The sequence below is a fragment of the Sus scrofa genome, chromosome 1, assembly GCF_000003025.6.
Source record: "Sus scrofa isolate TJ Tabasco breed Duroc chromosome 1, Sscrofa11.1, whole genome shotgun sequence".
Taxonomy (NCBI): Eukaryota; Metazoa; Chordata; class Mammalia; order Artiodactyla; family Suidae; genus Sus; species Sus scrofa.
In genome coordinates this window covers 229775434-229802562 of record NC_010443.5, presented here as the reverse complement: position 1 = coordinate 229802562, position 27129 = coordinate 229775434, and the positions used below count along the sequence as shown (strand labels likewise).

The 27129-nt window shown below is 37.6% G+C and overlaps 1 protein-coding gene across 1 annotated transcript in view; it reads left to right on the top strand.

Annotated features, from left to right (window-relative positions):
- PRUNE2 (prune homolog 2) overlaps window positions 1-27129 on the top strand; it is a 270779-nt gene that overhangs the window by 46660 nt on the left and 196990 nt on the right. The window contains 3 exon segments of the mRNA XM_021065057.1: window positions 7425-7529; window positions 11073-11275; window positions 13926-14089. Coding sequence (XP_020920716.1) covers window positions 7425-7529; window positions 11073-11275; window positions 13926-14089 — 472 coding nt within the window.

Below are 27129 nucleotides of genomic sequence, written 5' to 3'. Positions count from 1 at the left end.
GACATTGGCAGTAAAGAGAATCTTAAATATAAAAAAATTAAATTCTGAAAGTAAAATAAGTTCTGGTCCAAATTATTACTATGATCCAGAAGAAGTGTCTAAATCACAGATGAGGTCATTCCTTTTTTGAAAACACTGTGTATTCAAGATGAGCAGCAAACAGTTTGAGCAAGATGGATTCAGTTGAGAAGGGCACAGAATAGTTGAGTCAACGTCCAGAGTCCAGCTAAAAGCAGCCTGACTCAAGGGAGCTGGGGACCCAGATACCTACCCAAGAAAGGCCTCGAGCAGTAGGTGAGTTTAGCTTTGGTTCCCCTCCACCTACCCCCAGTGGCCTCTGCATTTGACAATCTAGAAGGGGTACATGTGTACAGAATTGAGCCATTTATGCTGAATTTGCTCAGGCTGACTCTCATTCCTCGCTTTTCCCAAATGAGCGATATTGAAAGAGGGCCTTCTTCAGCATGGCAAAGAGAGGCTGAAGGAAATTATTGTTGGAGTTGGTGGGGAAGGCAGTGAGAGGAGAGGCCATAGACAACATGTACTTGTCTGAGTTGATGAGGTTTCAGCTTTATCAGTAAGTGCGACAATTAAATTACCTCAAAATCGTCTGAGTCTCATCATGGAAAGCTTTTTGCCTTTTCCTATTTCATAGGTTTGTATTCATCCAATACGTCACCGATTAAATTAGGACATTTATGAGAAAATTAAATATAAAATGTCTATGTCCTGCATTTGTAGATTCTGGTAATTGTTTTTGCCTTTACACAGGACCTGAGGTACAGCTCTCAGAAGAAGTCAATTACTGCCTCCCAGTCACTTATGATTGTTTATTAATTAACCATTAGAAAGAAACTGTGGAATAGACTAGGTGAACATATGGGCCAGAGTGTTCTATTTGTCAATATCATGGAGGTTTTTTTAAAAGCACCTATGCTGGTTCCAGAAATTTTATATACACACATGAAACCCAGAAAGATAAACAAAAGCAAGAATAAAATACAAAGGTTTCAATTGGTTGGGAAAATCCCTTTGTTCTGGAGACTTTGCGTAGAATGATAAGCATTTCCTTCTTTCGTCTTTTTCTGACTTTTGATCGATGCTATGCTATCCCCTGCAGCGTTCTTTCTCTCTTGGTTGCAACTTTTTTCCAGGTAATAAGATTACAAGAAATTCAGGAAGTCAGGAGTTCTAGAAATGATCTTAAACTCAAAGCCAGTATCAAGAGGCATCTCATTGATTTACCAAATGAAACAAGGATGTGACTTTATCTGGCAGAGATCATCAGGGGGCTTTTGTCCTGGCCTTTGGAGGACCAGGTTGCTCTGGGCAGTTCCCCAGTGCCCTTTGTCCTTGCTGCTCATTTTGGCTGTGGTTCCTTATGCATCCTTTTCCTCCTTACTTTCCTGATGACTGTGGTTGGCATGGTGATGGGGACTCATAGGGTCAAGCAACATCTAAGGTTTCTTACTACACATTCTGTGAGTCGTCGTCTTTGTTTTTTTCATGGCCACACCTGCAGCACGTGCAAGTTCCCAGGCAAGGGTGGAAGCAGAGGTGCAGCTGCTGGCCTACACCACAGCCATAGCAATGTCAGATCCAAGCTGTGTCTGCAACCCACGCCACAGTTCACAGCAATGCCAGATCTTTAACTTACTGAGTGGGGCCAGGGATTGAACCCACGTTCTCATGGATACTAGTCAGGTTCATTACCGCTGAGCCACAATGGAAACTCCAAGTCTTCTTAACTTAGAATTGTGGCAGCCACAGGCACATGGGGTTCTCCTGGGGAGGAACCTGGCCCTTTCTCTGCCACCCAGAGCCAGCCTCCAAGGAAGAAGAACCCCCCACCCACCCGCCACTGACTGGGAGTTTGAAATAGCCAAGTCAACTGCCAGCTCTTTTTTGTGCCTGGGTTTCTTTGGAGATACCATCTGATAAATTCAGGAGACTTTTTTTCTCACTTCTTCATTTGCTGGTTAAGGATGAGGGACTAAGGAATGCGCTCTGCTTTAGTGTCTGAGGTGAGGTACTCTCCAACTTCCGTAGGCTTTACCTGTGTTTTTGAAACAAAGTTCATTTCAGTTCAGTATTTTTGAAAACATTTGCATATAGGGTTTTTAAGAAAAGAGGGTTGGATCAGATGGATACAGAGAAATCATAGTATAACTGCATTGCAAGAGCTTATTGACCAAAGGTTAATTTGTAGAACTCTAGATGTGAATGTTATGGGCGGGAGCAGCTTTCTTCCTCAGATGGTGGAGTTATAAAAAAACTGATTGAGGGGCCCAGGCTTATGGCAGGGCTCTGGAAACCCTCTTTCTGATCAACTGTGTTTTCTGTGGGTGTGCTTGAAAGTGCTTTTGCCTGACAAGTGCAGTTTGCTTTCATGGACAGTTGAATATGAATGCTTAAGCATTTTCTGGTTTTAAAAATTTTAGATGAGAAATAACTTCATTAAGAAGTCTCAGTTTAATGGTGTATAGGATTACACACTTTAAAATCATATTAAAATTGTGATCTGAGTTACCAGCATATTCAATATATTTTCTTTTATTCATTGATTATGGAAAGATTCTGTCTACCTATTCAGAAGTGTAAATGACAGTATAGTAGAATGTAGTATCTATTTCAACCCATTATCAAGATTCCATTTTGTGTTGGGCTTGCTTAGCACTGGTTATAGGAAATGACAAAGAATCTTCTGTCTCCTGAGATTCCTTAATGCGTGGTGTGCTTGTATCAGTATCAGAGAATGGCTGTTTCCTTGGCAGATCTATTCACTCCTGGCTAGGAGTTCGCAAAGTCACATTTAGAAAATGCATACACTATGCATGCTCTCACTTGGCATCTGCTATTCCCCTGGCCTGAGATAACTGGAGGTCCTACTTCTTCACTTCAAGTCTTTATTCAAATGTCACCATCTCAGTGAGCCCCATCCCAGGACACCCTACCCTTCCATTTATCATTATCTAATTTTTGATTCTTTATATCTCTTTGCACTAACACGCAAGTGCCATGGGGGCTGGGGTTTTTGTCTGTTCAGTTCAGAGCCGTATCCCAAGGGTTAGGTACAGTGCCTGGCACAAACAGGATTTTATTCGTTGAATGACAATAATTAATTGAATTGATTAAAATTGTACATATGTCACTTTTATTTGGGCATAATTTGTTTGCGAGTACTCTAAACCCCAATTTGAACTGTATCAAGGGACACAGATATTAAGATTGAACATCTGTGAGTCTGTGACGATGTGGAGATGTGACACAGAAAGGAGCCCACAGACCTGCTGTGAGACGTGCAGGGTATCATTGTGGTCAGGAGTCTCTTCAGAGCACCTTGAACCAGTTTCACTGCCACCCCTGCAGGTGAGGCCATTGCTGCAGAGTGGACCAGGCACTGTAAGGATACCATGTTACCAGCCCCAGATCCCGGAACTCAGGCCCCAGACTTTTGTGCCTTTCCTTGACCCAGGGGTCACTTGCTCTATTCACTCTGCCAAGGTCGTTTGTGGTAGGATGCTTGAGAACAGGACATGCGTCATCAGACTCTTGACCCCTGATTTGAAAAGCCAAATCCTTCCCATTCCTTGAACTCACCTGTTGGTTGAATTTATATTCCTAATTTCATGTTTGATTCCTCCACATAGGCAGGAGTCTGTCTGAGATGGTTACTATGATATTGGACCTTTGCTTCTCTCTCCTTCTGTCTTAGTGGGTTTTGGTAGGAACCAGGCACTTAGGCACTTGAGATTTTTTTGAGATTGAGCGTACCATTTTTTTTTTTTTTTTTTTTTTTATATATTTTTTATTTTTCCACTTTACAGCATCAGTTTTTACATGTATACATTACATTAATTTTTTTTCTTCTGTTGCACATGAGTATTAACATATTTCTCTATTCAGGTTCTTGTAATCTTTCTATTGTGTCTGATTTTCCCTTCTCCATCAGCCCAAATCTCTTCTCCAAGTCATATTTTCTTTTCTGAGGATGTTCATTTGTGCTGATATTAGATTCCATTATAAGTGATATCATATGGTATTTTTTTTTTTCTGCTCATTTCTCAGTATGATTCTTTTCATTTTGCTGCATTATGTCATCCTTTTTATGCTGAGTATATTCCATTGTGTATATATACCATCTTCCGATCATCATCTTCGATGGACATTTGGTTGTTTCATTCTGACCCATTTTTAAGGCTCATTGGTAGTCACTTCTGTTTGTAATGTCCCTTTTGTCTTGTCCAGCATTTTTAGCCAGCCTAAAATTTCTGGTCGTTTTTTGGACTGTGACATAATCCCTGGAAGTTTTCTTTAAAATGAAAGTGTGTTAACTCGGTGGATAATGCATAATCCTAAGACTACTCATTGGCATGGGCTCTCCATTGGCATTGCTGGGGCGGGGCAGATAGATCCCTAATAGCAAGGGCACCAGAATGGTACGTTTTGTTAGAGGTGAGTGGTGGTGGGGAAGATAATGTTGGAGCCTGGGAACTAGGGCATTGACTGGAGATGGCAGACATGAGTGAATGGCACTAGGAACAGCCATGGCTATTAGGGAATTTGATGTGTAGGGAATTTAGAAGAGAAAGAAGTGAGCATGAAAAGAGAGGCATGTAGCACCAAAGATTTATACTGGGTCTTCTACAGCCTGACCTGCAAGATGATAATGTGTTTTTTTCTCTTTATATGGAAAAGGATGAATAAATCATAATCTTAGAAGATTCTTGAATTGTGAGAGTTGGTCCAACCTATTTAGGTTGACAATCCTATCTAGCTCCTTCCTTTTTCTAATTAATAGTTGGTTTGGGCTTGGAAATAAATTGACGTACAAATCTTCTTACTTTCCCCCATGTCTTATTTAATGCTAGTTCAGTGTTGAAGGCAGAGCTGTGCCTAGGAATTATCAAACCTGGATGAAAATAGATAGGTCAGCTTTGGGGTAATATTTTTTTTTCTTTTTACAGCTGCAACTATAGCTCATAGAAGTTCCCAGGCCAGGGATCAAATTGAAGTTGCAGCAGCAGGCCTATGTACAGCCAGAACAACAATGGATCTGACCTGTATTTGCGACCTGCGCTGCAGCTTGTGGCAATGCCAGATCCTTAACCCACTGAGTGAGCCCAGGGATTGAACCTGCTTCCTCACAGAGACAACATTGGGTCCTTAACCCGCTGAGCCACAGTGGGAACTCTGCTTTGGGGTAATTTTGATGCTATAATTTTAGGAAGCCCTACTATATTTAGAAGGCATAGTTAATATTCCCTCTTTTCCCTCAATCCCCATGCGTGCTCATTTTGTAGATGCTAAAGTCACTGTGGCATTATGGAGTGGGTGGTGCAGGGCAGAAGAGTCAGGGCTTATTGTACTGGGTCATGGGTTCTGGGAACAATCCTGGTCCTATCACAGACTCCATTGACCTATAAAAAGTGTTGTTAATCTTCTTACTGTCTGGCTTACAAGAGATATGGGAGGAGAAATGAGATAATGTCTACTTAGATCTTTGAGTTTCTCGGAAGAACAACATTCTGCAGTAATATGCTTTCCTAATGCATTTGTTTGTGTTTGTAATGGAGTATAATTCCATTAACCAAATTTATTTAGATACCTCTAAAATATCTGACAGTCTTGCACAGAGGAAGCAGTCCGACTTTGAGAATAAGAACTGGACTAGAATCTTCAAAAACTACAAGTTAGCTGGCTATAAATTTACCAGGTTAAGAGAAGGAAGCTGGAAGAAGAAGGAGTGCAGCCACAGGTGGTGATGGGGATGGGGTGGTGGTTGTAATTATCTTCAAAGAGTTTATAACATATTTTAAAATAATATTGTTTTACTTAAGATCAATACATTTTAATATATACATATATTTGATTTAACTATATTTCGATATTGATCCTGCCATCATTCTCCAGGCTCTTTAACCTAGCCCCCTTGAGATTTACTTTATTACGTTTCTTGGACCACAGCCTGGTTGTTGAATAACTAGTTTCTGAGTCTGATGCAGCAGTTCCATCCATACACCAACACATTTATAGAGTCAATTGTAGGATGCTGAGTAAGTTGCTAAAGAATCCTTTATCTTTGTTCTGTAGAGAAAGAAATGGCAAGTCTTTTTCTTGAAATGGCTATTAACAGTGAATTTTTTATGTAGCCTTTTTGAGCAATATTACAGTTGAGCTGCCTTTCTAGTTAGTCCTAAAGAGAGAAATTTTTAAAAAGATGAAAAAAGGGGAAAGTATTCATATGTGTCATCTCTGATGTATTATAAGATGTCTATTTAGGTTATAATTATTGTTATCAGACAGTTTTGTTGTGAAATTTTCTGAAAGGGATTGATTCTTTAGCATTTAAAGAAGATCAGCCTTCGATAAAGGAATTTTAAGTAACTATTGAGTAGGCCAGGAAAGAAAACTGTATGTCTTATCTTCCAGAGAGGTGTGCATTCTTCAATAGCGACTGATTTGTATTTTTAAAGCAATAATACCAGTCCTATCCCTTTCTCTGAGGGGAGGATAAGTGATAACTCTTATTTGCTAAATTGTAGACTATAATGCAGAGAAAGCATACTCTTTCATCCAAAATGGGGCTTGAAAAAATAAATTCCTGCCAACTTGTATTGCATGCCAGGGACATAGGAAAAAAGTCACTTTGACTCTGGAGAAGAACATCTTTTATAAGGAGATGATATGGAACACTGTGGAGCTGCCCTTTAGACCAAAATCATTTTTTACTAAAAATGTACAGCTCAGAAATACAGTTCATATCAAGTTAGATTGTGGATAATCTTAATAAAATCACATTTTTTGTTGGAGAAGATCATTGAGAGGATGTGACTACTGGCTGACCTGAGAGCTAGACCCTGGTGATTGGAGGCTCCTTCAATACATTCCAAAACAGGGATTCCTCCCTGTTTTGCCTGCTGATCCCATAGCGGGACCCATTTTCAGGGACACAACCTCAAGAAAGCAATGTGTTGTTGAGACTGTATGTCACTGAAGCCAGTTCAGGCCTCTGTATAAACTGTTAGGATTCTGGTGGGCAGGTGTGGACTTAGACCTGTCTTGTGGCTGCCCAAGACACGCCTGGCAAGTAAGTTCCCTTGCTTATTGAACCTGCCCCCTACCAATCTGGAGTGGCTTGCCTCTTTCTTCAATCTCCCTTTGCCCTATGTATGGGGCCAGTTTCAGATTTCACCCAGCAAAGCTCCCAAGGTTGTGAACCAGCAATTCACTCAAGTTTGAACATTTCTAAACATTAAATATTTTGTGCAGTTTGATGTCCCTGTGAAAAATTTCATGATAAACGTATGGGTTTCTGCAATTGCGTATGAATATAGCTAAGTTCTACTTTAAAAGAAGATTGAAAACTGTCCACTTTATATTAATCTGTTGTTAAATTGGAATGGTTTATTTGAATGTTTCAGAATAGAAGCAAACGCTTGGAGAAGGTCCATGTGGTTATTGGACATAAATCGTGTGACTTGGATTCTCTCATTTCTGCCTTCACATATGCTTACTTTCTGGACAAGGTAAGGGAGAAGATCATGCATTTACATTTGAGTTATGATGTAACTTAAAAAACCAACATTTCTGGAAAAACAAGGAACCTACTAACTTAATTTTTCATGTTCTGGTTTTTTGTTGTAGAGACTTAATAGAATCCATTAACCAACAAATATGTATTGGTCACTTTCTACATGTTAGTTATTTCTTACCAACTCTCTGCATAAAACATTATTTCAATAAGATCAATTTTTTTCAAAGAAAACAATTACAATTTTTTATAACAGTTGATTACTTTTGTGGAAATTCAGAGAATTGATAAAAGTAAGGGTCAGAATTTCTTGTTTTCCTTTATCATCCTTGTTGGATAATCTTGCTCTTGGGAGTAGAAAAATAGGTGCAGAATAACCTGTGTGAACATTACTTGAAGTACAGAGCATACTGGCTGGAATTTTCGGTAATAAGAGGTATTGCATGTCACATCTATATTCTGGTTTTGCCTTTTAGCTTGACTTTGTACAGCAAGGTCATTCTCAGTTAACAATAATCTTCCCTGAGCCAGAATCTTTGTACTGTGTGAAGTCATACTGTAACATGTCAACAGAGGTGGAAAAGACCTTTCTTTCAATAAATCGTTTTAAAATTCCCATACCACAAAATTCCTCAATCCATGTTAATACATCACCTTAAAGCCTAAAAGTGTACACTATGAGTGGTATCTCTGTGCTATGTCTAATTTCACACGATTTTTAATTTCGCGGAGTCCAGTTTGTTTCATTCCAATGTTGTTTGGATCCTTGGCTCTGGCAGTATACATAGCTGATCTAGAATGATTTAAATTTGCATGAAACCCAGTCTGTCAGAATGAGCTGTAGGTGACAAGAATGGCTTTAGGGAGCAGCTGACAAAAATGCCAGGTAAACTATTCTGATCTCTACATATGGTTTTCTATAATTTAACTTAAAATCTGCTAAACTTTACAAGGGAGATTAATTGATATGAGGAGAGACACGTGTCTGTGTCAAAATATGCGTATTAAATACTCAACTGGATTTTAAAATTTATTTTTAATTGAATTATAGTTGATTTACAGTATTGTGTTAGTTTCAAGTGTACACCAAAGTGATTCAGTTAGAGATAGGTAGATAGATACATAGAAAAAAAAATTTTTTTTGTCTTTTGTCTTTTTAGGGCTGCACCCATGGCATACAGAAGTTTCCAGGCTAGGGATCCAATCGGAGCTGTAGCCACCGGCCTATGCCACAGCCACAGCAACGTGGGATCCGAGCTGCACCAAGCGAGGCCAGGGATCAAACCCGCATCCTTGGGGATGCTAGTTGGGTTCGTTAACCACTGAGCCACAACAGGAACTCCAGATATTCTTTTTCAGATTCTTTTCCATTCCAATCTGTTATTACAAGATATTGAGTATAACTCCCTGTGCTGTATAGTAGGTTTACCTATTTTATATATAGTAGTGTGTATATGTTAATCCCAAATTCCCAGTTTATCTCCACCTCCCCCTCACTCAACTAGGTTTTTTGACTCCTAGAAAAAAAAACCAAAACATTGCTTGTTTTGAGATCATAGAGTTTGCTGAACCAGACTAGTTTTCCAACTGATCATGGCCTGGACTCTTAAAGAAATCATATGATAATAATGGCACCACAAACAACACCTGCGATGTCTTGAATGAATACAATAACACCCAAAGAAAGGAGTGGGAAAAGTAGTTGTGATAGAAGAAACAGGTAAAGAGATGTTGGGCCTCTTTCCTCCGTCTAAGGCTCGCCTTAGCATGGGAACGAATGTGGCATTAGTGAAGGGTCACATCCCAGGAATTTGTTAAATATCTGCCTTCCTGTTAATTTACTGAATCCTGCCCCCATCACATATCTGCATCTCTATTTTAATTTTTTTCTGAGAACCTGGCTATTCTCTCTCAGTGTATTAACACAGGGGAGAAGGACAGAGTATTAACTCATGGTAGGACAGGACCTTGTAGCCTCACATCTCTGACTCCATTTAAATACTTTCCACTCTGGTGAATAAGCCCCATTCTATGGATAAAACCGAGGGTCAGAAATGAAAATGGCTTTCTCCAAGGCACACAGCAGAGGCTGGGGCTTGAATGTAGTTCTTCTGACTCCACCTTCAGAACAGGTCCTGCCAGGGTAAGCTCAGGCCACATGCCTCCTGACTCAAGTTTTAATATCGGGAGTTAGATATAACTCTATAAGTTAATGAGGAAAAATAATTTGCGCTGCACAAATTCCAATTGATTATTGCACAATTGTGATTCTGGATTCGCCTGACGGGTGGGATAAAAACCATCTTGTTGGGTTGGCTTTGTGCTTTGTGTACTGTAACAGCAGGTGACTCATGTATTTCACTCAACAAATGCATGTCTATTTTGTGCCAGTTTTATGCACTGAGAAACATAACTGAACAAAAAAAGACAAAAAAAAAAAAATCCCTGCTAGGAAGGGGACATGGATGATAAAGATGCTAAAGCTGTGTAATAAGCCCTGTGCTTGTGACAGAGCTGGTGATGATGTGAGAACAATGATCATTTACTTTATGCAAAAATTCAGTGTTTCCAAACCCCACATTTTCTCAGTGATTTCGCGTTTATTGCTAAACAGAGTAATTTTTAAAAGCACCTACATTTAAAGTTTCCTGTGTAAAAATAAGTTATTGTGAATCTGAAATTCTCTAACTTCTACCCATCTCCTGTTTCCCCCACCACTACAGTTTTTTTTTTTAATACAAGGCTTGTTAATAAAAGTTTTTTTTTAATGATATAATAAATTGGCAGAAATCACAACTGGCAGTCTGTGGGCCAGATCCGGCTTGTACATGAGTTTTCACTAACTCTACAGATTTTTAATTAAATATGAATTGTAGCAATTAAACATCACAGGTAGATGTGATGTTTAATTGCTAATTAAACCCCCAAATCTAGATTTCTAGCTTTTCTTGAGGAATTGAAAATTTGCCTATTCTAGACCTGAATTTTTGGCATGGAAACAATTGGCTGGAGCTAAATGATGGGCATCCCGTGTAGGTGGGATGTGTACCCACAATCTTCACTTGCCCTGCTGTAATCATTCTGATTTTCTGCTGATTCCATAAAGACAGGTAAATTTGCTTTCTATGAAGAAGAGATGTATATATATACTTTTTTTTTTTTTTTAACTGTGGAAGGAGGGATTTCCTGTTGTGGCTTAGCAGTAACCGGCTACAGCTCCAATTCGACCCCTATACCGGGTGTGCCCCCCCAAAAAAAAGATAAACTGTGGAAGGAGTGAAATGAGACATAAAATATTTCAAGAAAGGCACAAGAGGTTTTATATAGAGTAACAAGAGGTTAAAAAAGATTAGAGGCCACTTACCCATGGAAAATGCTCTGCTAATTGGGTTCAGGGAAAGCTGGTTATGAATGTCAGATGGTTTCGTGCAGCCAAAGACTTTTGTTCCCCTTATAGTTACTCTCAGGTTTGAGAAAATGTAATTGTAATCTTTTCTCCTGCTTTTGTCAGTGATTCAGTCAACTTTTTTCTTGGTAGGTCAGCCCACCTGGGGTTCTCTGTCTGCCTGTGCTGAACATACCAAGAACTGAATTCAGCTACTTCACAGAGACAAGGTTTATTTTAGAAGAGCTAAATATCTCCGAGTCATTCCACATATTCCGAGATGAAATTAATCTGCATCAGCTACACAACGAAGGGAAGTTATCTATAACCCTTGTTAGCAGCAACGTGCTGTCAAGGTAAGACTTCATGTGAGGCTCTGGAGGGAGGTTTGGTCTTTTAGCAAAGGTTCTTCGGCACACAGTATTACCCTGTCTGGGATTGTTTGTGGTTGAGGAAGATATATATTAAAGGCAGAGGACATTCAGAGGAAATGGAATATTTTTTCTTCTTTTATAGCAAAATTTGGGCTATGTCAAAACTCTCTTTTTACTTTGGCATTTCAAATATGACATCTTTAAAAGTAGAAAATTCTTGTAAAATTGACCAAAATTATAATTTTTTTCCTTTTTGGCTGCCCTGTGGCATATGGAGTTTCCGGGCCAAAGATCATTGAAGTTTTGACCTACATGCAGATCCTTTTAACTCCCTGTGCCGGGCTGAGGATCAAACCTCTGTTCCTGTTGCACCACAGTGGGAATTCCCAAAAGTATAATTTTAATCCATTTCTAACACTTTCCTTTTCTTTTCTTTTCTTCCTTTCTTTCTTCCTTTCTTTTTCTTTCTTTCTTTCTTTCTTTCTTTCTTTCTTTCTTTCTTTCTTTCTTTCTTTCTTTCTTTCTTCCCCTTCCTTCCTTCCTTCCTTCCTTCCTTCCTTCTTTCTTTCTTTCTTTTTTCTTTCTGCTTTTTTTTGCCGCATATGGAAGTTCCCAGGTGAGGGGTCCAATCAGAGCCCTGCGCCACAGCTATAGCAACGCAGGATTGGAGTTGCTTCTTCAACCTACATCACAGTTCATGGTAATACCAAATCCTTAACACAATGAGTGGGGCCAGCGACCAAACCCGCATCTTCATATGGATACTAGTTGAGTTCATAAATAACCCACTGAAACACAATGGGAACTTCACGAACACTTTCTTCTAGCAATGCCACCATCCTGTGTATTGATGCTGATAATGTGTGTATGAAAATTGAAATTAAATGCTAAATAAAACCAAAAGGTTCTTAAGAAATCTGAGTAGTGAAATGGAAAATTTTGTAGATGGGCTATGAAAGCCCTTTGATCATTGGCTCATTTATTCATAGTATGATTCTAGAAAAGCAGGATGGAGTTTTGAAAGTTCATATAATTTGAACTCCTTTTTTTTACGGACGAGAAATCTGGGCAAATGACTTGCCCAGGGTACCACATGCAGTTAGTAGAAGAGTTTGAATTAGACGTGAGTCTTTTGCCTACTTCACTAAATACTTAGAAGGTGCTAATTGGTGCACGAATCTACAGGTATATAAAGAGGAATAAGATAGATTCCCTGCCTTCAAGGACCTTATAACCCATCACAGAGCCCAGTTTGATAAGCTCTGTGTTGCTAATGAATGAAGTGTCCCCAGTTAAATATCCCAATAGTAGGAGATGATAGTTTTTTTGCAAACTTTGCCGATTTGCTAATCATTGATGACATTAACTAGTGGACATTGACTTTAACATACATGAAATAAAAACTTGTACAAATATTTAATTTTTTACCTAGCCTTAAGGAAGCATATTTAAATATGGATATATCGTAGTGTCAGCCATACAGTTTATTTGATTATAAAGAGCTTGGAAAAAAATCTGCCTGTGTAGAGCTGATAAAATCCCCATGATATTTGAAATTCATACAACTGTTTGAATAATATTTATCAGTCAATTGTTGACAATTGGCTGAGAGTTATTCATAGCTTATTTGACTGACTTCAGGTATCAGTGTTCAGGATAATCACATGCTTGACTAAACTTATGTGTTAACTTTTTCAAACCAATTTTAGTGCCAGTAGATATGGACAAACACAGGAAGCCAAAGGAATGAACTACGAAATGTGTGTCAGTCAAGAACTTAGGGAGAGTTTGGTTACCAATTAAAATGGAAACATCTATGCTGGTTTTGAGAAGGAAATGTGAAATCTAGCTTTGGGATTGTTTATGAAATAGAATGTTTTTCAGAAATAAATGGAGATCTTCATTTTGTTCACTGCCATTCTTTGGGTTTTGGCAGACAGAAAGAATAAAGTCAGTTTTACCCATATCTTTCTTCCTGCCTTTTATAAAAGCTAACACCATCTCATTAAAAAGTATGATGTGGGAATAAATAGGCCAGTAGTATTGTTTTTTGTCCAGCCCCAGACTGGATGTGCAAGTTTTGGAACCAGATAGTTAGAGTTTAAATAAAAATTCTATTTTATTTTATTTTTATACAAATTTTAAAGGTTATGCACCATTTATAGCTTTTATGAAATATTGGCTTTATTCTCCTTGTGGTATTGGTCACATTTCTAAACTTTTTTATGCCTCCTTTTCCCCACTTGTAAAATGGGAATTTTAATAGAACCTATTAAAAAGGGTCATTTTATAGTATAAAATATGATAATACTCTCAAAGTATTTATAATAACGTCTGGCATATAGTGGAAGCTCAATAAATGTTAGCCTTAACAATGATTTTTGTTGTTTTGTTATTATTTTCCAACAGCAAAACAAAAGCTAGAAATGCTAAGATGTGAAGGTCTTCTAAGACTCTTAGGGAGGCAGTTGAAATGAAATGCGAAAACACACAGATTCATGTCCTGTGAGCTCACTTATATTTTGGGCTATCAAGAGGAAGTCACTTCTGTGGGGACAGAGGTTAAATAATTCCAAAAAGTAAGAAAACATGCTGCATCTCTTTCTCTTCCTCTCCTCCGTTTGCCTTATAGTGAGGACAAAACTTTGGAATCAGCAGTCGTCAAAGTCATTAACCCAACTGAGCACAGCGATGCCGACTTTGAGTTCCGAGAGTCTTCCTCCTCTCTGGTGGTGAAAGAGATTCTCCAGGAGGCTCCTGAGCTCATCACTGAGCAACTGGCTCATCTGCTCAGAGGTGAGAGATGAATCTGTCTATTAAATACTGGAAAGCTTAATGGAGTGTCTCCCGACTTGCTCATGCAGAAAGAGTGTGATCCATTCTTGGGTTAACAATCCCTTTAAAGACCACGGGAAGCTTCATCAGAGAGGCAGGGAGTAAAGAGTTTGTTAAAGAGTAGCATTATACTGAATATTAAAAATGTGCATTTAAAAATAGGCATGAAGGATCTTCGCTGTTTCACTAGACAAGAATATTAAATGGAGCCAAGGCCCCTCTGTTAGGGAGCGGGTATAGCTCCTCTGGCCATCTAGCAGCTTCCAGAGGAGATTTTTGCTGCACAGCAGCATGGATATGGGCCAGAATTCCACGTTCCCACACTGAAATTTCTCCTGGTGATGATCAAAGCTCCGTTTTTATAATACTGTTTGAACAGCAAAATGATGCACCTTAGTTGTGGTAATAAGTTTTATAGTCAAACTCCCACCTCCTTCTCCCCCCATCGTATAATGTTTTCCATCTCTACTCAGCCTGCTTTAAGCACTGTGTTCCCAGCACACCATCATCAATTATCCTCCTAATCTCTATTTCATCTTGCACAATGGAACCCACTGCTTCTAAAAGTGGTTTCTAAACTGGAAAGTGTCTCTTGACTTCGGTGCCACAAAATTTCCATATTGTCTCATATAGGATAGTTATGGGTTTTGTATAAAGATTTTTTTTTTCTTTCAACTATTCATCTTGAACAAGGTAAACATAGATTTTTTTCAGACGTATTTGGCACAAGAAAGTAGAAAGCAGTGGTTAACTGCCTGAAAGAATTAAAAAAAAAAAAGAAGAAGGAGAAATCCAAGAGTAGGGTGGCAACTCTTTTAAGGTCTTTTTCCTTTGCTTCTCCTGTCTCTACCAGAATTTTCAGGGGAAAAGGTCCAAGATTTATGTAGTTTCTGTAAATGTTCTAGGACCAATGGCCCCAATAAACCTGTTTTAAATACTTTTCTGGCTAGGGACATGAGTAAAATTTCTCTATAGGAAACAGTGCTTTCAACTAAACTAAGCAAGTGCAATCATATATCTCTGACCAAGCAGAAGGAAAATAAAGACAATTGAGGATCTCCACCAAGAGGGGAGATGTTTGGCAGCCCAAACACGTGGTGCAAGCAAACACTAGATAATATCCTATTTAATATTTTGCAAACTGAGTTTGGTTTACTGTTCAAAACATTGTATGTGTTGTTTAGCGGGAAAGAAATATAGTCAATGAATGGGTCACCATGACTTTCTATAAATAGTAAAATAATATCACACTGTAGTACATTGGAACAAAAATATGATTTTGTTGTTGATGATGGTGATGATGACCAGGATGATGACATTTCAGATGTAGGGAATTAGAAGGGATGCTGACCTTTTTGTTGGTTACCTTAGTTTTAATTTGCAGCCCTACCAAGAATGAACAGTATAGTAAGGGACCTTGATTTTTCTCATCATCAGATTTTTGCATAACTTTGGGCTTGAAGTGACCTTAGGAAGCTGGCAGGTTAGGGACATCACTTCATTGTTCTTGGAAATTGGAATGTGATTGGACGCAGTTCTTCCACCTGCGAAGATAGCAATATAGACACTGTCAGGAGAAAGCCAGAGTCACTGAAGCTTGGGAGGTAGAAAACATAGGTGGCTTATTACAGTGGAAAGAGGGCTCGGCTCTGGAGACCTTTGACCAAAGTGTGCATGCATGCATACGTATGTATATTATGTGGAGGGGACATGGAACATTAATTAATAGTTTGGCCAAGAGGGAACTGTAGGATGGTGATCCAAGGAGTTTATTTTAAAATTTTATTTATTTTTATTTATGATTAAAGTATAATTGATTTACAGTGTTGTGCCAATTTCTGCTGTACAGCCTAGTGACCCAATCATGCATGTATATACATTCTTTTTCTCATGCTATCTTCCATCATGTTCTATCTGAAGAGACTGGATATAGTTTGCTGTCCTATACAGTAGGACCTCATTGCTGCCAGTCAGAATGGCCATCACTAACAAAGAGTTTGACTTTAGAAAGGTAATGTGGTGCTCCCGTCGTGGCTCAGAGGTTAACAAACCCAACTAGCATCCATGAGGACGTGGGTTTGATCCCTGGCCTCAGTGGGTTAAAGATCCGGCATTGCTGTGAGCTGTGGTGTAGGTCACAGACGCGGCTCTGATCCTGCGTTGCTGTTGCTCTGGCAGACCAGTGGCTCCAGCCCTGATTGGACCCCTAGGCTGAGAACCTTCATATGCCGCAGGTGCAGCCCTAAAAAAAAAAAAAAAGAAAAGAAAAAAAGGAAAAAAAAAAACAAATAAAGGTAACATAAGTGTTTAAGGTAAGAAGGGCAATGGGCCAATTTTTAAAAGCTCCTGAATCTTTAATAAATACAAGAAAGGAATCAAGTTTAATTTTGCGTATTCTTTAAACACAGACTTTATAGTTTTCTAATCATGTATTAACAGCAAACATAAAGGGAATTTTTAAAGGGAAGTTTTTTTAATGTTACTATAAATAATTTTAAGATTCTTTATTTTCATACCATAATTCTTTCTTAGGGGTTTTCTCTATAAACAGCTATAGTGTTATCTTATATTTTGGAGTGCTCAGGATGATCATTCTTTTGACATACGTTTTTAGAACATGTATTATGCATTCTTCCAGGTCTTGAAAGGGTACAAATTTCTATGCACACCTTTTCCATAAAGAATTTTGAAAAACATCTGTTTCCAGATGTCATGAGGTTAAGTATGTACGTTCAAGACTTGAGTCTTTAAAGCATCATAATAAGACCTCTATGGAATATATATTATTATAAACTTTGTGCCCCCAAAATCTGAGTAGACTATGAACTAAGTACTTAATCAATTTGGTTGTTTTTTGCCTTTCATTCTCATCATCATATCCTAAAATCCATCTTGCTGAGGCACACTGGTGTGCTGTAAATGGATTTCAAGTGGGGCAAGGTGTTGATCCCTAAGTCCTTGGAGAGGACCCTAAGTATGCCCCTTAGCTAGGTATGCTGGGAAAAAAAATGCAGTTTTTGAAGTTCCCATCATGGCTCAGTGGTTAATGAATCCTACTAGGAACCATGAGGTTTCAGGTTGGATCCCTGGCCTCGCTCAGTGGGTTAAGGATCTGGCGTTGCTGTGAGCTATGGTGTAGATCGCAGACTCAGCTTGGATCTGGTGTTGCTATGGCTCTGGTGTGGGCTGGCAGCTACAGCTCCGACTAGACCCCTAGCCTGGGAATCTCCATATGCCATGGGAGCGGCCCTAGAAAAGGCAAAAAGACAAAAAGGGAAAAAAAATGCAATTTTCAATGTGTTACTTAATGTGCAAAAGGTTGGACCTACTCTTTAAAATTTTTCTTTTTTCTTTTTTATTGTTATTTCCCCCAGTACAGTTTTTTTTTTTCCACTGTACAGCATGGGGACCCAGTTATACATACATGTATACATAATTTTTTCTCCCACTGTCGTGCTCCATTGTAAGTATTTAGACATAGTTCTTGGTGCAACACAGCAGGATCTCATTGTTAATCCATTCCCAAAGCAATAATTTGCATCCGTTAACCCCAAGCTTCCAGTCCCTCCCACTCCTTCCCCCTCCCCCTGGGCAACCACAAAACTATTCTCCAAGTCCATGATTTTCTTTTCTGTGGAAAGGTTCATTTGTGCTGTATATTAGATACCAGTTATGAGTGATATCATGTGGTATTTGTCTTTCTCTTTCAGACTTACTTTACTCAGTATGAAAGTCTCTAGTTCCATCCATGTTGCCGCAAATGGCATGATTTTGTTCTCTTTTATGGCTGAATAGTATTCCATTGTGTATATATACCACTTCTTCCTAATCCAATCATCTGTCAATGGACATGTGGGTGCATGTGTATTTTTTAAGGGAAGTTTTGACTGGATATATGCCCAAGAGTGGGATTGCTGGGTCTTATGGTAGTTCTATGTATAGATTTCTAAGGTACTTCCATACTGTTCTCCATAGTGGTTGTACCAGCTTATATTCCCACCAACAGTGCAGGAGGGTTCCCATTTCTCTATACCCCCTCCAGCATTTGTTATTTGTGGACTTATTAATGATGGCCATTCTGACTGGTGTGAGGTGGTATCTCATGGTAGTTTTGATTTGCATTTCTCTAATAATCAGGGATGTTGAGCATTTTTTTCATGTGCTTGTTGGCCATCTGTACATTTGCTTGGAGAAATGTTTATTCAAGTCTTTTGCCCATTTTTTCATTAGATTGTTGGCTTTTTTGCTGTTGAGTAGTATAAATTGCTTGTATAATTTAGAGATTAAGCCCTTGTCAGTTGCATCATTTGCAACAATTTTCTCCCATTCTGTAAGCCATCTTTTTGCTGTGCAAAAGCTTGTTAGTTTGACTAGGTCCCATTGGTTTATTTTTGCTTTTATTTCTGGAACCATGAGGTTGTGGATTCGATCCCTGGCCTAACTCAGTGGGTTAAGGATCCAGCAATGCCGTGAGCTGCGGTGTAGGTTGCAGATGCAGCTCGGATCTGGCATTGCTGTGGCTGTGCTGTAGGCCAGCAGCTACAGCTCTCATTTGACCCCTAGCCTGGGAACCTCCATATGCCACAGATGCGGCCCTAAAAAGACCAAAAAAAAAAAAAATCTAAATCTAAAGGTTTTTTCCCTTGCATCAGTCTTCTTGAAAAGACACCCAATAATATCATAGACATCCTCCACTTCTACAGATGTAATAGCATTTTATACAGAGATTGGGCAGAATCCCTGTATAAAATGCTGTATCACACACTTTCTGCTCCTCACTTGGTCTGTGGGAGTTGTTTGAATCAACTTCACCTTTAGTCTAGTATCCTCATTTTCTTTTCTTTCTTTCTTTTTTTTTTCTGACTTTTTTTTCTAAATATAGGAAATTAGTACTTAAAATCAGCATTATTGGAATCTTTTGTAGTCTTCTACTCACTGCATAGCTACATATAAAAATGTTTGCATTGTGGGATAATATTATATTCAAATACTGATATGGAACCTGATTGTTGTGGATGCTATTGAAAGAATCATGTATATGCCAATTAGAACTAGGTATCGTGTTGCCAGTGTAGAAATAACCTGCTGTGTTTGTCTAATAATCTCCCCTGTCACTCTGTCGTCTTGACCTTGACAGACAGTTATGGATAAATGTCAACAGGTGACCCAACCATGGCTAATGTGTGTTCAGGCTCTGTAGGGGATTTAACAAAGTTGGCATAATTTGCATTTTCTTAAATAATACTTCTTAAAATAGCTAGGTCTTGCTGTTGTCTTTAGTAGGACGTGCCTCAAACTTAGACATTTCAGGATACAGATCATTAGCATCACTTTCATCTGAAAAAGCACAGATTTACTTATGTAAATTACTTCCTAATTATTTGTGGAAGAAATTATTTGTCTGAGAAGAGAATGTGCTCATTCAGATGAGATCAGAAATGCCCCTGGTTTTTGGAAATGTATTTGCCCTTTTTCATTCCCTCTCCATCTCTGTTTTTGCTGTTGTGGTTCCTGTTTCTTTGTTTTCTTTCTCTTCCTCTGCCTTTTCAGTTCCCCTCCATTTCCTATTCTCCCTTTCCCACTATCTGCTTCTAAGTTGTTATTATTATCCTTTTCTAAAAAACTGAAAACTGTTCTGTCTAAAAATCACATTACACACTCAAGATTGTGTTGGGTTATACCCTGGGTTGTGCCAGAAGCAAACAGTTATAGACCTGCCAGACCCTCAACTTGTATCTTCTCTTTCCCTCAGAAAGATGTATTAGAGGTCCCTTGCCACATTTAAGGTCTGTTAAATTGCTGAATCATCATGTTGGGGGTTTGTGTGCCCACATGTGGATGTGTGTGTTTGTGTATGCGTGCACTTCCCAGAACCACCTGGCAATGATAAGCCCCTGACACCAGCAGGTTTCCACCAAGACCACACTTCACCTGAAAGGCCTTTCACATTTATTTGTATAAAGCCTTGACAGCAGCCCAGTTTGAACAGTGAAACAAATAACAGCAATTGTTCTCAGCTTAGGGTGTGGAAAAACTATGCCCTGGGTTTTAAAGAAACAATTCCCTTCTCCTGTTGGTCTTTCCATTTGAACTTTAATAAAGAATAGTTGCTTGCTATTTTAGTAGACTGGATTAACAGCTGCAAAAAGATCCTTTTAAGGAGGGCAAGTGGGGAAAGGAACGAGCCCAGATTTTTTCTTTTTTTTTTTTTTTTTTCCTCTCTTGCCCAAAGAGTGAATCATCCATCTCCTAAAATGGTTACAAAGTCCAAAGGGAATTACTTGGCTGTTTTCTTTAGGAAGCGGGAGGGCCTGGGTTGGGGGAAGGGAAAAGAAGTTATTTTTTTTTCTGTTAGCTGGAAAGCCAGAACAACTTCTCAACCTCAGAGTGTTAATTATTTCTTCTGCCATATAAAAATAAATTTTATTCTTAAATTCAGGGATTTTTAACTTATAAAATTACTTAGGATTTGAATAATACGCTCCTTTTTGATCCTTTTCCAGGCAGAAATATAAGCTGAGTTTTATTGTCTACTTTTTCTTCCTTCCTTCTCCCTTCCCTCCCTCCCTTTCTCTATTATTCGTTCTTCAATTTTTTTGTTTCAGTATGAAAAAATCTGATCCCAGGTGAAACAAGGAAAGAGGTTTATATCCCTTCTTTTCTGCTAAGAATTTATCATGCGGAATATGCCTTGACTGTGGTGGATGTTTTCCCCAAACAACTTCTGACTTCATTAGATCATGTTTAATATTAATGCACTGCAATTGCTTTCGGCAAGAGGTCCTTCACTTCTCCATTCTTTTGAACAAAGAATATGTGGTCGATTTTTTTTTCTAATGGAGTGAAATGTTTGTTAGTATTTTATTATAATTGCTTTCTTTGTTGCTTGTTGTTAATACTCCGTGGCCTATGAATAGCTGGGACACTTTGGAGTACATTTATATGGATTTAAATATTTTTTAGTTCTGAAGAATTTGCTGGAAGTTAAGTCAATTCTTATGCCAAAAAAATATTTGATTTTACTAAGAGGTACCTTTGGCTTCTCTACATTCTGATACTGATATTTAACTAAGTATGTAGCTAAATGGGTCTCTAAAGTGAAGTGGAAAATTTGCTAGAGATGAGTCCATTGGATAAGATTGAGTCATAGACTTTCTTTGCAATAAAAAAAATTCAGAGTGTAGTGATAATAACATTTGAGCTATTTTTTCCCTGCTTACATCAGTACATCATCTCCTTTTTAATTGTCAAGTTAAACTTCACTATAAGCCAATGTCAGAAGTTTCTTTCGGAGTTCCCGTCATGGCTCAGTGGTTAATGAATCCAACTAGGAACCATGAGGTTGCAGGTTTGATTCCTGGCCTTGCTCAGTGGATTAAGGATCCAGTGTTGCCATGAGCTGTGGTGTAGGTCACAATGAGACTTGGATCCCACATTGCTGTGGCTGTGACGTAGGCCAGTGGCTGTGGCGTAGGCCAGTGACTACCAGCTCGATTGGACCCCTGGCCTGGGAACCTCCATATGCTGCGGGAGCAGCCCTAGAAAAGGCAAAAAGACAAAAAAAAAGTTTCTTTTCATTGAATATTCTGTAGAATTATGTTTAGCCCAATATCTATTAGATTAACTTCTGAATATTGCCTTTTTGTTGTTGTTGTTTTGTTTTTTTGCCTTTTCCAGGACCGTACCCGCAGCATATGGACATTCCTAGACTAGGGGTTTAATCAGAGCTACAGCTGCTGGCCTACCCAACAGCTCACAGCAATGCTGGATCCCCAACCCACTGAGCGAGGCCAGGGATCAGACTCGCAACCTCATGTTCCTAGTCTGATTCATTAACCACTGAGCCTCGACAGGAACTCCTGAATATTGCCTTTTTATTTTCTGTGTTTTAAAATTGCAAAATTTTAAATTAAAATTAAATCAAAGAAATTGGACTCTTGGTTGACTGTAAATCAGGCACATTTTTGTGAAATTTATTCTGAAATATTTATATTTTGATGTTATTACGTTTGTTTGTTTGTTTTTTGGCTTCAGTGTGCAGCAGCTTGTTGTGGGATCTCAGCTACCAGGGAGGGATCAAAACTGGACTGCAGTGGTGAAAGTGCTGAATCCTAACCACTAGACCACCAGGGAACTCTCAAGTTTTTTTTTTTTTTTAATTTGAATTTGATTTTCTAATTGTTCATGATTGTTTATAGAAATTCAAGAATTTTGTGTTATTGACCTTATATCCAACCACCTTGCTAAATTTATTTACTATTTTAAGCTTATTTGTATTACTTTTTGTATTACTAGTTAATTTGCATTAATGAATAATTAATTCATTTGTATTTCCATTTATAATTTCATACACACATCATCTATGAAGAAGTCAGTTTTTATTACTTCCTTTTTTTTCTTTGCACTTTTACTTCTTTTACCTGCTTTATTTTTCTGGCTAGGATTCACATTGCAGTGTTAAAAAATCGTAATAGCAGCCATCTTTGTCTCATTCCTGATCTGAGATGGAAGTCTTTCAGTACTTCACCGTTAAATATAATGTTTGCTTTTCTTTTTCGGTTTTTACAAACGTCCTTCATCAGATTAAGGAGGTTGTCTTCTATTTCTATTTGACTGAGATTTTTATATGACTAAATCTTGGATTTCCTCAAGTAGTTTTACTACTTGACATCTATTGAGGTGGTCATTTGATTTTTCTCTTCTATTCAGTTACTGTGGTGAAATTTATTAATTGATTTTGAGTATTAATCTGTCCTTTAATTCCTAGGAAATCCCTGGTTGGTAACTATATTGCATCCTCTTATATTTTGCTAATTTGATTTGGGACTAGCTTTAAAAAACTTTTTTGCAGCTAGATTTATGAGAGAGACCTGCCTCTGCTTCTTCTTTCTTATAATGCCCCTATTGAGTATTGGTGTGAAGATTATGCTGAATTCAGAAAATAAGTTGGGAAGTGTTTCCTCTTTCTATTCTGGAAGAATTTGTATAAAATTAGTATATTTCTTTCTTAAATGTGTGGAATGATGGCTATTAAGCTAGGGATTCATTTTTAAATAAATACAAAATCATTCCAATTTTACATTTCTTTTCCTGACAGTTTTAGCAAGTTCAGTTCCACTTGCGTCCACGTCTTCTTTTGGGCTGCTCTCGTGGCATATGGAGGTTCCCAGGCTAGGGGTCAAATCGGTGCTGTAGCTGCCAGCCTGCACCACAGCCACAGCAATGTGGGATCCAAGCTGCGTCTGCAACCTACACCACAGCTCGCAGCAACGCTGGATCCTTAACCCACTGAGCAAGGCCAGGGATCGACCCAGCAACCTTATGGTTCCTAGTTGGATTCGTTAACCACTGAGCCATGAGGGGAACTCCTACGTCTTCTAAGTTTTAAAATACATTAAAGTTTTTGTACTTATCTTTTAATGTCATTGGAATGTGTAGCATGTCACTGTTTCATTCTTAATATTGGAAAATTATACCCTCTCTCATTTTTTTTTCTTGAGCAGTTTTCAAAAAACTATCTTAATCTTTTCAAAAAATCAATTTTTTATTTTTTTCTTTATATTTGTTTGTTTTTCTGTGTCTTTAAGTTTCGCTCTTATCTTTATTATATCCTTCCTTCTACATTTTTTAGCTAAGTTTGCTGTTTTTTTTAAACATCTTACCCTTTTGACAATATAAAAATTCCTTGGAGCATAGCTTTATTCTACATAAGCTTGTATGCTACAAGTTTAAATGTCATATTTTTGTTATCATTCAAAAAAAGTATATTCTAATTTATGTTGTGATTTCTTCTTTTACCATGAATTATTTAGAAGTGCACTGTTTATTTTTCAATCATTTGGGAATTTTCTAGTTTTGTTTTATTATTGACTTCCAGACTATTTTCCTGATAGCCACAGAATATAATTCTATGAATGCAGTCCTTTGAAATTTGTTAAGATTTGATTTAGGTCTCAGCAGATGCCAATTTTGGTTAAGGTATTGTATTAGAAAAGAAAGTATAGTCTGTCATTGTTGATAACAGTGGTCAGTGTATATTAATTAGATCAAATTTGTTATTTATGTAGCTCAAATATTCTATATCTTTATGGGTGTTTTTCCTATTGGTTCTTAGAAGTTGCTTCAAAAGAGCTATGTTGAAATTTCCTGCTGAAACTGTATTTATCTCATTCTTCATCAGTTTTGTCAATTTTTGCTTTGTATGTTTAGAAGCTGTATTGTTGGCACATATGAACGTAGGATTAATTTAGCTTCCTGAGGGTTGGTTCTTTAATAAAGACACATTTGTCTTAATTTCAATTGATTCTTCTTGACTTAGAGTCTCCTTTATCTGATGTTAGTATATTATTCCAATGTTACATCTTTTCTACACTTTGACTTTCAGTCTTTCAATATCATTGTATTTAAGGTGTGCTCTTGTAAACAGTATATTGTTATTACAGTTTTAAAAATTCAGTTTGATAATTTTTCTTTAATTGAAGTACTTTGTCCCTTTACTTTTTAATTGTTCATAAAAACACATAATGTTAAATTTATCTTCTTAAATATTTTAAGTATACAGTTCAGTAATGTCAATTATAATAATCTCATTTTTGTGCAGCAGATCTCAGGAATTTTTCATCTTGCAACACATTTTTCATCTTGCAAGCTCTTTACCTACTAAACACTAACTGCCTCTTTACATTAATGTAATTGCTCTTACATTTGGATTTAAATTTGTCATTTTACTATTTGTTTTGCACTTGCCTCACATTTTCCCCCTTTTCTCTCATTTCTTTACTGCTATTAGATTAAATAGGGATTTCTACTATTACATTTCCCTCCATTAACTTATTAGTTATGAATTCTTTTAAAGTTATTTTGTAGTTATAATAAAATTACAACATACCATTAAAATCTCATGTAAATTGATATTTTACCACTTTCCCGTGAATCCAAGAACCTTATAGCAATTTATTTATACTTAGTTCATTCCGCAACTTGTTACTATTGAAAGTATTTTATTACACATGTATTTTAAATTTCATATTATAATTGTTTTATGCAGTGAATACTGACTTATTCTTACTCAGTACTTACATTCTCCAGTGTTCTTTCCTTCCTGCATTTCTTTGCTTCCCTCTATAATTTCTCTCTGCCTTTACTATTTTTTTTAGTGTGGATCTTGTGACAAATACTTCCAGTTTATATTTCTGGAAAAGTCTTTATTTTGTCTTCATTTTTTCCTTTATTTCAGTATAGAATTATATTATTAGCAATTATATTATATTAGCACGTTGGAGCTATTATTGCACTGTCTTCTGACTTTCATCATTTTAGCTTTTTTCTTTGTTTGTTTGCTTGCTTTTTAGAACCAAACCTGCGGCATATGGAAATTCCCAGGCTAGGGGTTCAGTCGGAGCTGTAGTTGCCTATACCACAAGCACAGCATCTCGGGATCCCAGTCACTTCTGCAGTCTACACCACAGTTCACGGCAACGTTGGATCCTTAACCCACTGAACAAGGCCAAGGATCCAACCCACATCCTCATGGATACTAATCAGATTCATTTCTGCTGTGTCACAGTGGGAACTCCAACTTTTATCATTTTAGATGAGATTAGCTCTCAGTTTTACTGTAGTTCCTTTGACAGTAATATATTTCTTTTTCTCTGATTTGAAACTTCTTTGTGTAATTTTTTGCAGTTTACTTTCACATGCCTAGAGGTGTTTTTGTTTGTATTCATTCTGATTTGGGTTCATAATTTATCCTGAATATTAGAGTAATATCTTTCATTAATTTTGAGAAATGATCAGCCACTGTTTTTGAAATATTGTTTCATTCCATTTTCTCTCTCCTTTTAAGGGGAACTCCTATTACATATATCTTAGATCTTTTTTTCTATGTCATCTATGTATCTTACACTCATTTCTATATCTTTATCCATTTTTGTCTCCATGCTTAAGGTGTGGATGTTTTCTTCTAACATACTTTCTTTCTTTTTTTTTTTTTTTTTTTTTTTTTTGTCTTTTTAGGGCTGCACCCATGGCATATGGAGGTTCCCAGGCTAGGGGTCAAATCAGAGCTGTAGCTGTTGGCCTAGGCCACAGCCACAGAAATGCAGGATCCGAGCCGTGTCTGCAACCTACACCACAGCTCACGGTATCACTGGATCCTTAACCCACTTAGCAAGGCCAGGGATTGAACCTACATCCTTATGGATGCTAGTCAGATTCATTAACTGCTGAGCCACTACAGGAACTCCTCTAACATATTTTCTAATTCACTAATTTCTTCCTTGCTGTAATTTGTTGAACACATTTTTGTTCAGTTGTTAAATTTACTTATTTATTTATTTATTTACTTACCTTTTTTGGCCACCTGCTGGCAAGTTCCTGGCCCAGGGATCAGATCCCAGCTGCAGTCACAATCTAAGGCAAAATTGAGGCAACACCAGATGCTTAACCCATTGTGCTGTGCTGGGTATCAAACCCATGACCCATTGATCCCACCAATCCCGTTGCACCACAGCAGGAACTCCTAAACTACTTTTTTGAATTTTACTTTTAAAATTACTTTTGAATATCTTATTTATAGATTCTAATTATCTTCTATAATTCTCCTGCTATGCTTTAAATTTGCCCTGGTTCTGTTTCCATTCTTTTCTCAGGAGTTTTTTCCTGTGGAGTTTCCATTCATTCATTTATATTTCCTTTATGCTTGGTAACTTTTCATTGAATGCTGAATATTTTATATGCAAAATGTAGAGATGATGCCATAGATGAGGAAATTCTTTTGCTCTGAAGAGGGATTTACTTATGCACCTCAAAGGCAGTTAGAAGAGTGGCAGATAAAAATTTATTCTGTGTTTGAGCTTATTCAAATTAGGATTTCAGTCTTCATAAAGACCGGTCTATTTTTGCTTTACTCTTTTCTCATGGCAGGGCTCAGCAAATTTTTTTCTGCATAGGTTAGATAGTAAATATTTTAGGTTTTTCAAGTCAGTGATCTCTGTTGCAGC